Genomic DNA, 17243 nt, shown 5'->3' with positions numbered 1-17243 from the left:
AATAAACAGTGGCAATGGTTACTATGGAAACAATCCCACAAGGCATCTAACAGTTCACTGTGCCTATAAGGAAAATTCTAATGTTCTGAATATTGCCACTGCCACTAAGACTCACCACTTTTGATAGCCAATAAAGTGATAGCATATATCTGTCATCAGAACCATAGATCTAGGGTCAATGTGGGTAAATATGAGACACTTTTCAAAACTTTTGTAACAGCATTTGTTAGGATCAGTATTTTCCAAAGAGAAATACATGACAAGGTTTACAGTTGGTATTAAAATCTAATGGAGTATTCATTTTTCCTGTATGTATGAGAAATGTTGAGCAAAAGATTTTTTTCTGTCTCATAAAACACACTAGGAGGTGAAAAATGAGACACCCATTATATCACCATAAGGATTTGCCTATGCCAACAGGGAGGTTAATAATGAGGTACTACAGGTTAAATGCAAGGCATTAATGTATAAAACATTGCTCCATGATATTTAGAAGTAAGTAGATAAGATTAAATATTCATCAGTTTTGAAAAGTGTCTCATATTTATCCACATTGACCCTACTTTTTAGTTTTTCTCTGATAATTGTTTAGCATCTTTATTATTTCACTCAAAACTCACACCTATAAGAACAATGAAATATTTTTACAATAATACAGCACAACTAAAGTAAAAAAGTTTCATGGAAAGTAATGACTGATGATAAAATCTGGTGTGTCTCATTTTTTATCTCAACTTTAAACTACTGGAAATTAGAATTAATATGAAAATTTGCACCTTTAATCATCCAGCAACAAATGTTTTAATAAATTAAAAACGTTTTCGATCGTTTTTAACGGTCTTCTTCAGTTACAACTCAAATTAATAAAAGAACGATAAAATGGAATACATGCAATTAAATATGAAAAAATAATAAATGCGCATGCGCAACTATAAATATATCGCGCACGATGCCTAATATACATATATTACAGAATAAATGAATAAAATTATATAATAAAAATACGTGGCCGCATCCCTTGTACGTTGTTATTGTTTATCTTTATAAAACGACTTCCAAGCGGTCGATAAAGAGTCCGCGTCCCTATGATTGATACATCCCGTTTTTTCTTGGGCTTTATATATTTCTAGCTTTTCTAGATGTTTGATTGTATGTTTATTGTTCGTTGGCTTGATGATGGAAGCATGATCCCACAATACCTCAATATCTCGTTGCCTGGCGTATGACGCTAGTAACTGTGGATGTCTAGATTCTTATTAATCGAGTACTGGTGTTCTTTGATCCTTTGTTCAAGTGCCGTAAAGTAGCTCCCACATAAACACTATCCGAATCAAATCGTTGGTCCTTTATTGGTATGGAGTAAACCCCCGTTAACGAGTTCCGATCTTCTCTCTTCTTGTCATTCCTTAACATTTTGTAAACTGTCGGATTACGTCGGTAAATGATACGTATATTATTGGCTTTAGCAACTTCGTTTATTATTTTGTTCAAGAAGGGATAATAATTGATTATCATCTTTTGTTTACCGTTATTCGTGGGAGAGTGATTACCTTGATTCTGGAACGTTGTGATAAGTTTTTCTACTATATTTCTCCGGTAACCTTGTTGTGTTGCTGTCTTGAGTATGTAATCTAATTCTTTGTAGGTATCACATATGTTTGTGCATCGTGTGCGATATATTTATAGTTGCGCATGTGCATTTATTATTTTTTCGTATTTAATTGCATGTATTCCATTTTATCGTTCTTTTATTAATTTGAGTTGTAACTGAAGAAGACCATTAAAAACGATCGAAAACGTTTTTAATTTATTAAAACATTTGTTGCTGGATGATTAAAGGTGCAAATTTTCATATTTTTTATCTCATTTTGAAATGCACAAAACTCAGACAAAAGATGATATATGCAATAAAAACAACTAGCAGATGTAAGCTGTGTTTATATACTATATACAAATTTCTAATTAAATATTCATGTCTTTTGCAGACATTATACAGTGAAAGTTAGTTGAACTGACAGAAATGTTTTTGCATCTATTTTTGTAGTGTTTCTTATAAAAGTAAAAAGACTCAATGAAACCATAGTCATTTTCATTCAGAAAATTATATGTTAAAAAGCACTAAATAAACTTTATTTTGTATTAGTATGGGACAGATCATACATAGATTAAGTCAAATTTCACAACCGTCTCATATTTTTCCATTTTTCAGACTATCTCAGATTTACCCAAATTGACCCTATCCCATGCTTGGAAGTGTGACATTGCATCTACTGTTATTGGCCAATGTGTTGGTGTTTCTAATTGGTATGTTTAGCATAGCTGCCAACAATACCACTTTTGATAAAACAATTATGCTCATTAAGCGAGGTTCCACTGTAATTGTAATTATAAAATTCATTACTACATTGAAATAAACAAAATGCTTTCATCTTGTAAACATTAGAATACATATAGTCATTATTAGATACTGTTCAGTACAAGAGAAAAATACTATTATACAGATCAAAAAATGGAGTATCCAGCATTAATAGATGAATTACAGGTACTCCTCACTTTACGACCGAGTTCCGTTCCGACGACTACGTCGCTAAGCGAATTGGTCGATAAGTGAGGAACTTGTGCCGAGAATATAGGATCATTGTAAAATTATACAAATTATGCAACAAACTTCAAATTTATTCATAAAAAGACTATTATAGTATGCTATTAGCCTATTATAGTACGCGCAAGCCTATTATAGTACGCTTAGTGCACATGTCACCATTTGCCATTGACCGACACTCGAGCAAAAAAGGGAATTCCCCAAATTGCAGGTCGAAACTCGATTGGTCGTTAAGCAGCTAGGTCGTAAAGTGAGGAGTACCTGTATTCAATTTCTGTATAATAGTATGTTCTTCCTACACATAATAAATAATGACCAGATGGATTTATGATTCAAGAAAATGTAGTTAGAATTTTTTTACTTGAATTAGCCACTTTTTGTACCACTATTAACTTTTATATATACTGCTACTTTTAATTCTATTTTATATATTTCAAGACTTTCTTATATTTCATTTTTCAGAAAACATCATTATTTGATTTAATCATTCTGTCATCAAATATACAGACCTGAAGATGATCTCCAATTGCAGATCAAAAATATTAGACAAAAAAAGCTTTTTTGAATTAAACATTACTAGAATACAATATAAGGCTTTTGAGTGAAGTGTTTATTAAATTGCTCCAGCCCACTGCAGTTGTCAGAATTAGTAATGTGGCCCTCCTTTCGAAAAGTTTGGGGACCCCTGATCAAAAATATTTCTTAGGAATGATCAAAATTTTTCTAAGCATTTCTATGTAATAATTAAAGTTAATCACACGAGTCAACAATTTGTATCAAAGTATTTACATAAATTTTATATATTTATATAGTTTTCAGTAATAAACATATCATCATTAAATTGGTATTTTTAATACTAAACAAATACAGTATATAAAATATATTTTATTATGTATAAATAGAATAATTTTTTTAATAATTATTTTAAATATCAAATAATGAATGTTAATGTGAAAAATTACTTATATTTTATTTTGATTGTTATAATGGTAAAGATTGTCACCTCCATATAACAAGATTATTCCTTAAATTATAAAAAGTTTACTGATTGATTGATTATATATTCTAACTTCTATTATATAGCAGTAAAACTTAATATCATATATTTTTTAAGAATATTTAAAAATAAATAAGACATTTCAACTAATAATTCTTATCTAAAGTGTTTTGTGTGTTTTCTTTGTCAATTGTAAGTCACTGTGCTTGATGATAATGTATAAAATGTAGTGATATATCTGATAAACTTTATGATCTAAACATTCTATCAATATTGTAGAGTTTATCTAAAATTTTTTTCATTTTCTTCGGGAAAACAATTAAATTTCAATTTTTACTTATTAATTTTTAATCATTATTGAAATTTTTACAAAAAATTCTCATTTTAGAAACTAATTTTAAATTTCATTGCTTACAATAAAAATAATCTTTATTTTACCTTTCCTAGAGCTAAAAACCCATCACAGGTTAGCATTTGATCAAAATGAAGTGCCATGAAAAATATACAGTCTTGAAGAAGTCGTGTCACCATCTCATAAACTGGTTCTGTCCATTTTACATGAGAAAGAGTAGTTATCAATCGATCACAACAAAGTATTGTGTCAATCAAATTATTTACATTCTAAAAGAAATAAAAAATCAACTTTTAAATTTTCATTTTTTATATTTAAATTTATTCAAAATAAAGATTTAGCAACATACTAAATTAGGTAAGGTATTTTGATAACATTCTTCTCTTATTTCTTCTGGAAGAGCTGCAAAGCTTTTGTTGGGCCAAGTCCTAGTAAAATATTTTCCTAACCAACGTATGCATTTCTCGTATAACTCATTCAAACCACATGAAATAGCTAAATGTAGACATTCAACAACACCTTGGATGCATTGATTACATGGCTAAATAAAATATAAATCACAATTACAAAACTTATAAAAAAAAAGTTAATACAGTTCTAAATCTGTTTGATCTATAAATTGAGTTATGCAAAAGTTATCTTGCTCAATCAAATTTTACATCTTAATATTTATATATTCATGATTAATTTTATTATTAGAATGAAAAGAATCTTATTGTTTAAAACTTAAATTCTTCTAACTTTCTACATTTAATCCAAATTAAATTGTTTCACAAATAAAATTTCTTAAATTTTATCTTTAAGTTTACAATATATACTTCTTTCAAATCTTTAAGTTTATTGCATAATATGAATTGCTTAAGACATAAATAATAGATTATTATTATTTATAAACTTTTTTTATATTGAATATAGCTTGAACAGACTATTATTTTATGTTAAGCATTTCATATTATGCAAAGACGTTTTTGGTTATTATACAAATGTTCAAAATCATCATCAGATGAAATCAAAGCATTACTCATAACCAATATCAAAAATTTACTTTTTAAATATGCATTCATTCACAATATGACAATAAATAAATTGTATTAAAAATATGTTAATATTGTGTTATCAAGGTAATAGAACTTCTTATGAAATTGCAATGTAAAATCATAATGTCACTTTAGATCCAGGACAGTCCCGGATTGTGTGGGACTGTCCCGGATTTGGGTTGTTAGTCCCGCATTGAACACCGTCCCGGAAAGTGTCCCACATTTGGTCATGTGACATTTTCAACACGTTTGCAAGTAACTTACGTAACTTGCAAACATGTTGGCAACTTGTGGCAAGTTGTCAAGAGCACATAGTTGTAGTTTTCTTGTACTACTAGTAGCCCGGGACGCTCCCTAGTGGGCGTTCTAGCAGCAACGGTGTCTTTCTGTGGTATAAATAATAAATTCATATCAATAATTCAATAATAAATTCCTATTGAAATAATAATATACTGAATTTATTATTAATTTAAATAATATCTAGGGGTGCCTCTAGTGGCTGTTCTAGGCATACCATGACAGATATACAGCGCCATCAAGTTGTGAAAAAAAAAAATTTTTTTTTTACAACTATAAAGAGTTATTTTTAAGTTTACTTATGCATTTATGTATTTATATATTTTGCTACTAAATTATTTATTAATGCATTAGTTATTATTATTATATATATGTATGTTGGAGGTCCACCCCATTTTTAGCTCCCACAACACAGAAGTGTCCTGCATTTCAACCTAACATATCTGGTCGCTTTAATATAGACAGAACATAAACCTAAGCAGGCAAAAACTTTGGTAAAAAATTTCATAAAAGATGATATTTTACAAATTTAACAATACTTAAATAATGTTTATACATCAGATTGAGATCAAGATCAGCATTATTTTTAACAGAACAGATTTTTGTGAGATTAACTATCACATGATCTGGATCTGACAATTCCTGATAGAGATATCTTGACAATAACAAAAAGAAGCATTTCCATTACTTCCATTACATTCTTACCATAACTGCCAAATACATGAAGCAAATCCTATCATTGCTTTGGAAGAATGAGGAAAAGTTATCATTTATTCTTCCAAAGAGTTAGTAATATTTTTTTAATCATAGAGATATATTGCAATCTTTAAGATTTTCCTAGAATGGTGGGTTTTGAAGCATGGAAGTCATACTAAATGTATAATTTCCCAATGCATTATTTATTATCAGTAAAATTCAGTATGTTATATGTTTAATGTTCTTTTTGTTTTCATGCACAATTTCCTACATTTATAATTGTCTATTTCTTGTCATATTGTATCTTAATTTAAACTGATCCATTAAAATTATTAATTTATTTCAGTATTATTCATATCTAATAATAAATTTAAACTAGCATTTATTTATAATCATTTGAAATTTTTTAAAACTGAAAAGTTTATAAACTTTTAAAAATCTTATTTGTAGTATTTTATGCCAAATGAACTGCTAGATTCATAGCCAAACAATCCTCTTAAATACTCAGGCTATAAATCTTCTAATTTTAATAATTAATACTAAGTAGTTTGCTACTACAGGTAGATGTTAGGTGCCATCTCTTATCTAAATTAATAATTATAATTTAAATAATTTAGATGATTCTAAATTATTTAATAAATCTAATAGAATTTAAATTTAAATACATCTGGAAGCAAAGGCTTGCTCGGGGTCCAAGTAGCACAACTGGCAAGCATACCACATAGCAAATGGAGGTTGTGGGTTCAAGTCCCGCCTCAAACCAGTTCTTTTCTTCCAAATGATTCTAAATTATTTGAATTATAATTATTAATTTAGATAAGAGATGGCACCTAACGTCTACCTTTAGTAGCAAATTATTTATTAAAATTAGCAAATTTATAACCCGAGTATTTAAGGGTGATCATTTGGCTATGTATCTACATATATATATATATATATTGGGCTTTAGATTGTTTAATGAACTGCTAGATTATTTATCAGACTGTAACAAGGCAAATTCAATGGTTAGATATAAATTGGCTATAGCCAAACTGCTTTATATCTAATCATTAAATTAGCCTTGTTATAGATGAATAATCCAACAGTTCATTTGACATTAGTAATTGAATGAGATTGATGGAATGAGATTGATATTATGTAGTATTTTATATCCGCACCCTTCATATCATATTCTAATATAAAACATTGCATAAATTTTAATATTCTTGAATGATCCGTACTAGTTTTACTATGTCCTATCATTTTTTTATTTCTTATTCTTCACAATAACCTAAGGTATTAATTTGTTTTCACTTTTTGACATTCTTTATAAGAATGATAGAAAATGAAAATACAGCAAATTTATCAAAATAAGTAAATGTAACATAATTGCTTAACTATAGTAAGCAAGATGTGTAAAATACTTTAATTTGAATTAAATGTAGTAAGAACCAGAGCATAAACAATCCAATTAAATTGACAGCTATCAAGTTCTTACTCTATGAAAGAAGTGACAGTAATTCATTTTGAGATGAAACACAATAACTTCTTTTAAAGTATCCAACTGTAGCATATCTGCCAACAAAGCTATTTCAGCTATATTGACGTCTGGTGGTAAATTAATTGCCCCGCTATAAATATGACACAGAGCAAAATATACTGCCGGATAGGTGAAACTGAAAAATGATACAATTATTAATTTTTAAAAATTAATTAATAAGTAAAATTTAGATAATTAATACTTTTCTTACAATTTCTTCTTTTGATGAATACTTACCCTTGTAAATTAATTATTTTATCAACAGTTTCAATCCAAGATCCTTTAAACATAGCAGCAAAATATTTGCATCTAGCTGCTAAAATGCATCTATAATTTTTGAAAATATATATTTGATTAATATTAAATTTAAAAAAAAAATCAATAAATAAAAATGTATTGAATACATGTTTGCATTAGAAAATATGAATAAATTTAAAATCTAAAAAAGTTCTTTAAATTCCATATTATTGTTAAAGATAAACTATTCACAGATAAATGTTTTCTGATCATATTCTAAGTATGTATTATGTGGAAAAATAATTACATCTCTAAGGGAATTAAGAAAACCAGTATCTTATAGTATTAATATCAATCTTGTTTGTTGATATTTATTATTATGCAAAAGAAATTCTGACATTATTTTTGAAAATGATATATTCTTGAAAAAATAATCTAAAAAATTCAAATCTATAAATATTAATGCAAAAACAACTACATTCTTTAAAACTAACAAAAAGTAAAATATAAAATAAAAACAAACTGCTTTGAAGATGAACTCCAGCAAATCAGTTTGTTTTTATCTTTTGTTATCTATAAATATTCTGATGTTCGATACAAAAGATATATTTTCTAATCACATCTTTTTCTCTACTTATAGACTTTTTCTAGCTCTAAATATTAAATCCTTGCCAATAAATCCATCTCTAGAAAAACATTATTCAGTAAAGAAATCAATAACACAAATATAAAAACTTCTCAAGAACACTATCTAAAAGTTTCGCTAGAAACTCCTAGATAAGAGTTCCTGAATAAACCTTAAGACGAGAAGAAACTTCTCAAAGAACATTTAATGCATTTTTCTATTTGTTTTGGTAGTTTATTGAATAATGTTTTTATTAAGATAAATATATTTTTTTCATGCTAATATTATGTATAAATATATAACTAAATACAAAAACTGCAATGTTCAGTTTTTGAATTGAATAAAATAATTTAATTATTATTCTTATTGTTGTTTACTTTAAATTGCATAAGTATCTATGGTAATTTTAAACTTAACACATTTTGAAACTCAAATTTTAAAAAAATTTGTGGAATAAACATAAAATAATGCAAAATGGAAATCTTTATATCAAATTATTTATCAGGCACTAATAATCTGGAGTTAGAGTGAATATAGGAGAAATATACATCATGTGTTGAGTCAATAACATACTTCTATGTTCCTTTTCATATTTCATTTTTTATATTCACATTTTAAAACAAAGATAATTTAATTCTATTATGAAATCTTACACTACAGTAATATATACACCCAATTCTGTTGACAGCGTTTTCTACATGATTTTGATTTAACACATTCTGGAAAAATTCAATTCTATTACATAATTTGTTTTGATTTAATACATTTCAATAAATACAACCAAACACTCATTAAACCTGATAATATTAATCCATTACATCACCAACTGCCGTAATTTTAATAAGAGATGGCGCCTAACGCCTACCTCAAGTGCCAAATTTATTTATAATCTTTAATCGTTTATAGCCCGATTATTTACGGTAGTTGGTGATGTAATACATTTCAATAAATCTGTCTTCTTATAAATTTCTATTTAATTTTAATTCTTTAAAACTGAAAAACTTTTAGACTTTTAGACAATTTCTAGACAAAGATTTAAATTCTAAGGAAAAAATATTCATTTTTTTCCTTAGAATTTAAATCTGTCTAGACAATTACACTTTAAAAAAATTCTTAGAATTTTTTATGACTTATTTAAACATGTATAGCAACAATCAGTCTTTCAATTTCAACTTTTTCCCATGATTGAAGCAGTCAGAATTCAAAGTTTGATTATTTGTTTATACAATTGATTATTCCAATTTCTTTCGATACAGAATAAGTTTTGTACGCCGTTTAGTGTTAAAAGCTAGAAAAAAATGAAATAAAAATAAAATTTTGCAAATAATATAAATTTATTAAATTTTGCTGTTAAGTTACAATTGTCTCTCTTCTGATTTATTAACTACAATAGAAATATTTTGTTTAAACACATCCTATTATATTAATTGGTTTATCATATCATTTCTACTGGATTTTAAAATCTGGAACCAACAGACAGTATGTTTACACATGGATTTTTTGGGAACATATCTATCATGTAAAAACAAAACTAAGTGTATTTGTAAATTATAGTTAAAAAAATAATGTTGTAGAATTTATCTCAAGAAATCATAAAATAACTTAATGCTTTTGAGCATACTTTGCCTTTATCTTCAGAATTTTATTATATTAGTAAATTATTTCATAATTTTTGAAATAATTTACTAGTATGATGAGATTCTGAGCATTCTCTATTAACAATCTTCCAACTGCTATATCATAAAGATCTACTACCAACAAAACAAGCTAGCACACTAAATTATAAGCTTAGAGAAATATACTGCTTATTAAGCAGTACATTTCTATAAGCTTTTATTTCTGGCTGTGCTAATGATTGTACAACATTCTTTTGCTTTCCTAAGCATTCCAGCCACTTTGGTCATAAGACGATATAATGACTAGATAATTTCAGAAGTGACTTGCTGCTGTTGGACCCTGGATTTAGAACCAGATCATCAAGAATTTTTTATAGTAGCCTATTCTAGATGCATTGGTCTTCATCTCTCTCCACTTATACTTATGTTTGAATGTTTTGTGAATATATGTGCCCCAGCACCAACAAAATTACTCGAATTACAAAAAACAGACAAATATTTGCAAAAACAGTGGCATAGATAGGACATAATATTTGTAGACTAGACTAAGGATGCATCTTTAAAAGGAGTAATACATAAATATATGTAGATTATATTAAAAATAAGTTTTTACATTATAATTTAAAAAATAAAAATTTCTGTTCAAACTTTTGCCATTATATTTAAGCAGATCACTAATTTAAAAAAAACTAAAAAGTGATGAGATATCTACTAGAAAAAATAAAAGATATTCTCACAGTTAAGAGACTTCAATTAAATCTGATAATATTGCAGATCAAGAACATAAAAAGTGACTTTTAATAATTTATTCCTTAGCAAATGAACTATTTAACATTTAACTAAATAACATATTTAACTGATAGCAGGACAATGACACACAATTCTGCATAATCATAATCATATTTGTACATACATACATATTTCCATGCTCATAATCCAAAAAGAATGAGTAATGAATACTGCATGTGTATTTTCTCAGAATTACTCAATGAACAAATTTTGAATTACAAACATTATCATCATCAAATCATGATTTTAAAATTCTCAAACTCAAGTGTAGATCTCCTTGTTATATATAATTCTTTTCATTTGAAATGCTTCCATGTATCAACACATTTGATTTAGTGCAAATTTCAGAGGAAAATAAATGTTAGTGCTAAATCGAAATTTGAATGTGTGTTTATACATATGTGATTCTATGAAACCTAAATCAAACTTTTAAAATAACTTTTATTATGTTAACCATATAAATATTTACAGAAAACCATCTTCAAAGTAAAAACCTCTTCTGTAGCTACATACTTCTGTTAACATTCACACCACTGATTAAACAGTCTTGCAGCTCATGCTGCATTACCTCCTTGAGTTTGAATTTTTTTTTTTTTTTAATTTGTGGTTTAAGGCCCTTTACCACTCAAAGAGAGTATAAAAAGGCCCCCTTGAGTTTGATTGTCACACCACTCTTCACCTTTTCTGCTTATTTGAATCTGCAATTCTTCAGTATGGCTTTCATTTGATAAAGATGTGAAAGAATGAGTGAGATTCAGTAAATAAGGGAACTATGGAAGTACAGGTATTTTGCCATATATTTGCTAACCAGGAGAGCATAATGCACCGGATATTGTAATGATGGAGAATTCAGTTTTACTTTCCCAGCACTTGTTATATATAACACAAGAAAAGTACGGTGATTGGTCAAAAACTGACTTCCCCCCAAGATTTTTACATTTTTGGAATCAGGGCACCTTGAAATATTGAAAAATGCAAAAAACTTTGGAGCTTTTTCCTGTATATATGAATGTTAGTGTGTGTGTGTGTGTGTGTGTGTGTGTATTGGGGGCACAATTTTGAACTCAATTTTACTCTCTTTGAAGCTTAATAATGCCTGTGCTTTTTGTCGAAAATATCTGAAATTATGCAGGGAGGTGTGTGTATTAGGGGGATTAATGCTATTAAATTTTGGTGGTTAAAGGTTGATGGGGTAGGTAAATAAAGGGGGAGGTCGTGTCACATTTCCATTAGGGTTGGACTTAATGACGATTTTACTCATTATTAGCATTTACAAATTTTTTTATAAAACCCATCCCTACCTTAAATTAAGCTTTTTGCTATTTTATAACAGTTAAAAATATAAAAAGTTTTTAATAATAACATATAACACATGCAGTTTACAATGTTGCTGGAAAAGTTAAGCAACTCTTTGCTGGATCGTTTTTGTTTGCCAGTGTTGAGGCAAACAAAAACCTGAATTCTCCTATTTTCAACAAAACAATGATTTTCATCCTAATGCATCATGCATACAACCAAGAATGTACTGTACCTCTCCTTGTAACAGGTCTACTCCCAAGAACAAATTCATAATACACCAAGTCTTTCACATTAAAGAAGTGCTGTAATGAGTGAAAAGGTACCTTTTCACTCATTACAGCACTTGACTATAGCACTCAAAAAGGTAATGCAGAATGGGTTGCAAGGTTGTTTAATAGGTGGTGTAAGGTAGGTTTGGGAGCCAGTGGAACTCCCCAACCTACCTTACATAGATTTTTATGCAACAACAGAGATAAAGCTGACTTACTGGAAAAATCAGAGATATACCCAGATACCTTTCAATACCATCTCTCAGAAATGGTATAAACTTTAGTCAAAGTGTATAGCTGCAAATGATGTTTGTTTTGAAGATGGTCTTCTATAAATACTTACACATTAACACAATAATAATTATATTAAAAGTCCAGTTTATTTTTGACTTGTGACACAAAAAATACGTACATATATACAGTAATTTAGATTATGTTATATATACCAGTACTAATACACTTGATTATATATGGAATATTAAATCTTTAAATTTTTTTTACTAAAAAAACCATTTTGCAAGATTTAATAAAAAGTATTTATTCATTCACATATTTGTTTTACTTTTTACTTGTTTTGCTTCAGATATCAGTGAGATTATTGTTAAATAACTTTAAAAAGTATTATTGATTTAAGCTTCTAAAATACTTAAAAATAAATTTATAAAAGTATTTATGAAAGAAAATTTGTTATTCATAAAATTTCAATACAATACAAATATTTTCTATTTGTTTACTCAGAGGATAAAAATAAAAAAATATATATACAGTTTCTTACCTATGTGCTTTTATTTCTTTATCTTGAACTTGAACTATTATATCTGAATCAATTTCCTCTGTAAACATTTTTAATAGATCTTCTCCTAATTTAGAACAGGCCTGAAACTTTCTTTGTGATACTGATCCACCTAAAATACTTTCAAGTTCTGGACTCTGATTTTCTTTAGATCGTTTTCCATGACCAGAACTATTGCTTAGAGCTCCAAGAAATGAAGAACTAATATCAGATACTTCAGAATAAATAGTTTCTGAGTCATCATCTATTTCTCCAGACCATGATGGTGGCGATAACAATTGTCTCTCTTTTAAAACATCAGATACAGATTGTTTATCTGAAGACATAATACTACTTTCAATACTGGATGTAACTGATTCTGAAAGATCTGCTTGCGAAACCTGTTTTGGTTGTGAACTCAGTTGTGCTTCACTTCGTCCAGAAACTTTTGTCTCCAATGTTACTTTTGGTGTTTCAATGCCTGTAACTTGTTTAATTTGTCCAACAGGTTTTTGTATTTTATGTGGAGAACTAAACCTGCTGTTGCTTTGTTGTTCATCAGTTTCTTGAAATTTTTTAATTTGAGATTCCTCCTCGCTTTCTGGTCTACGAAATGTCATAGCACTTACATCTTGTGGTCTTGTTGATGCTTTTACAATGACGGGTTGAACTGGAGGTTTAGGAGGTTCTTTTTTTGGTTCTTTTCTTCGAAGAATTGGACTCATAGGAAGAAGACCTTCTCCTTGATCTGTAACATTACATTCTTTCTTTACATAAACTTCTGCATTCGTCTGATTTTTGAGTGTTTTACTTGGAGAATCAGATTTTTGAATATTTGTTTGCTTATCTGAAGATACTGTTTTATTCTGTTTATTTTCTATTTTCTCATCATTTGATACAGTTTCTTTAATTAATTTATTTTTGTTATCTTTCCCTTGATGCATTTTATCACTTTTAAATAAATCTGTATTTAATGAATCCAAAATATTTGTCAAAATGTTTGAACATAAACTTTTACAAGAAACAGTACCTTTTTTTAATTTTGATTCTTCAGATTCTTTCTTTGATTGTAAATCATAATCATTATCATCAGTTAATTCAGATGATTTTAACATGTCTAAATTGTTACTAGTATTCTTTTTAATATCTACAATGTCATTTATATCGAATTTTTCTTCTTTTTTCACTTTTTCGCTATACTTTTGCTGAGCAGATACCACACTTTCATTCATATCTTTATTTAAATCTATAAACATTGAAATTGATTGTGTTTTATTTGCATTTTCCTTTTTTAACAATTTACTATCTTCTTGTTCACTTTCTGCATCAATAGATTCTAAATCTATAAACATATAACAAGATTGTGGTCTTTTCTTAATATATGTTTCAGAATTTTCTGTTAATGTGTTTGAACTTTTAACAAGTGTTTTAGAGAGTTGAGGAAATGAATTTACTTTAACTAATTTATTATATAAGAAATTACTAGTTTCTACTGGTTCATAAGCTTTTTCTTGGAAAAAAGGAGAAAAATTTCCCTGGTAAAATTCTTCTTGCAATGAAGTTTTTCTCATTTCTTCTTTATCCTCATTTTTGGTTGCATCAATATACATGTAAACTGACTGTGATCGCTGACTAGATGGTTGCTGTGGCAATTTTGGATTAGCGACATCTGGCGTAAGATTATCAATATCAATATAAAAAGGAAACATTGAACTAGATCTTTTATGATTTTTATTAGAATTAGGTAGATCTTCAGATCTTTTTCCTTGTGCAGAAGAACAATTTGAACTGCCATCAAATGATGTAACAAGAGATGATAATGAACATTGTAATCCTGCTTCAGAAACCAAACTGAATGTACTTTGAGACATAAATCCAGAATCACTCATAATACTTGCATCCAACCTTCTTCCTGGTGAATTTGTTCCAGTTGCAGATTCTTGTTCCATATTTCTAACTTGTTCATTTTGAGTGGAATCCTGAAAATGTTCTCCTTTCAGTAATTGTGGATTTCGGTGAAGAAAAAATGATTTCATAGCATCTTGTTTTCTTGTATGAAATAATTCTTCAGAAATCATATTTTCCTCATCGGATGTTTTATTTAGAGATGTATCATTTTCCTGAGAATTCCATGGTTGAGATTCAGAATTTAATGTTTCTTCAAGAGGCAACTGAGCTTGCAAATCAAATGTACCACTTCGTACCATTCCACTACTTGGAGAATCTGAACTTGTTGTTGCAGGAGTATTAGCCACATGAGAATTTTTATTGCAATCCACATTGTAATCTTGAGTTTGACATACCTGATCATCTAATGGCAATATAAAATTTTTTACAGATTTTTCATATTCTTTAGTATTTCCAGTTCTAAACATAATAGCATTGTTATTATTTTTCTTCTCAGTTATTAATTCTACACTGCTCTTTTCTTCTTTATTGGAGTTGTTTGTTTTAATGTCTTCCATTTGTGTTTTAGAAGAGTATAATTCATGTTCTTGAAAAATGCAAGCAATATCTTTTTTCTTTTCAGGAGATAAAGGACTGGTGGTGGGGGTTACAAATAATTCATTGTTACATCCTTTATCACCTTCGTCTTTAACAGAAGATGAATCTAATTGATTATTTACTGTTGTTTTTGATTGTTCATTTGCCAATTCAATTAGTATTTTTCCTAATCGTACAGCTTCACATTCACTTTTCCTTATATCATCTTCAGTATACACTTTCCTTAAAAGATTATAAATTTTCATCAATTAAATATAATAATAATTCTGGTAATAAGTTTTCTAATGAAGCTAATAATAAAACTTTTAATATAATTTTATAATAATTTTTACAATACTATTTCACTTATAAATTATTACTCTACAATCAATTCATTTATTAATATTTTAATACTATAACCAAAATATTGCCACACAATTTAATAATAGATCAGTCATAAACCAATATACTAGCTTTTAATGTTTTTTTTTAAACTTATTATAAGTTACAGTTAATTCATTGTCCAGTTTCTAGTAAGTCTATTTCATCATAGTTATAAAACTGCCAATACTTATTGAGAAAGATATAGATTATATGTAAAAATATATGACATAAATAATAAACATTATTTGTGTCTACTAACTAAATATTGCTGAAACGAAATAAATTTCCATCTTTTTATAAACATAAACTTCAAGATTCATTAAGTTTGGACATCTTTATATTGCACAAAAATATACACTGCATTTTGAATATCTCTTTTTTAGATATTATAATTAATACTCCTTATATTTAATGATGTCTAGGATTTAATGATTAATTAATGATTGAACTACAATGAAATTTGGAAGATATATTTTCCAAATAAAATAATTTTGTAAAAAAAATTAAAAATTCTATTGTTGATCATCATGAGAAAAATGATGTACTGTACAACATGAAAGGTATCTCTTCCAATATATCTAAATATAGTGAGATAAGTTGAGCAATAGCTATGCCAGCTAGGTTGTATAAAAAGTGGGTACAGTAGAGCATCGATTATCCGACTCAATTGGAGACTGGGGTTGGTTGGATAACTGAAAAAACGGATAACCGAAATGTATGAAAAAATACATTATTAGTATAGTATATTAGTATATCGCTATTAACCTACTTTGCATTGAATTTTCATCAATGTTAAGCCTAACAAATTTTTTAAAAATAATAATCATTGTTAAATTATTTCTTTATTTTGCACAAAACAAATACAAAAATAAAGACAAAGTAGAAAATTAAACTTTGTTTAAATACTGGCTTACCCTTTCATGGCAAGCCATGTTGCCAGCTAAAACAAGCAAAAATTTAACAAAAATAATATTAAAGTAGCCAAAACATAGCCAAATATTGTAGCGCCACATCACTAGCGAACAATTGAATTTGCCGACTAGAACGTGGTCGGTTAACCGATGTGACGGTTGATCGGGGGTCAGATAATCGATGATCTATTGTATTGGTCTTAGTGAGGACAAGGGCTACACTGGATTTTCTAATGGAATACAAACACTTAACACCATTGAACCTGAAGCAAATCTCGGTGGGGATTCGAAAATGTTTGTTCACTCAAGTAAACATTGTAACTTACTGAAAATACAAAGGTTTTGAAAGAGTTAGTT

The 17243-nt window shown here is 28.0% G+C and overlaps 1 protein-coding gene across 2 annotated transcripts in view; it reads right to left on the bottom strand.

Moving 5' to 3' along the window:
- LOC136984007 (uncharacterized) overlaps positions 1–17243 on the bottom strand; it is a 59059-nt gene that overhangs the window by 21662 nt on the left and 20154 nt on the right. For both annotated transcript variants that reach the window (XM_067280907.1, XM_067280908.1), the window contains exons 4-8: positions 13111–15834; positions 7738–7827; positions 7459–7636; positions 4301–4492; positions 4038–4220 (exon numbers count right to left, since the gene is read on the bottom strand). In XM_067280907.1, the coding sequence (XP_067137008.1) occupies positions 4038–4220; positions 4301–4492; positions 7459–7636; positions 7738–7827; positions 13111–15834 (3367 nt within the window). The remainder of the gene's footprint in view (positions 1–4037; positions 4221–4300; positions 4493–7458; positions 7637–7737; positions 7828–13110; positions 15835–17243) is intronic.

The sequence above is a fragment of the Centruroides vittatus genome, unplaced genomic scaffold (genome assembly GCF_030686945.1).
Source record: "Centruroides vittatus isolate TY-2023 unplaced genomic scaffold, ASM3068694v2 contig_900, whole genome shotgun sequence".
In the NCBI taxonomy this organism is placed as follows: Eukaryota; Metazoa; Arthropoda; class Arachnida; order Scorpiones; family Buthidae; genus Centruroides; species Centruroides vittatus.
The sequence above is the reverse complement of the archived record's forward strand: the minus strand, read 5'-3'. Positions and strand labels throughout refer to the sequence as shown.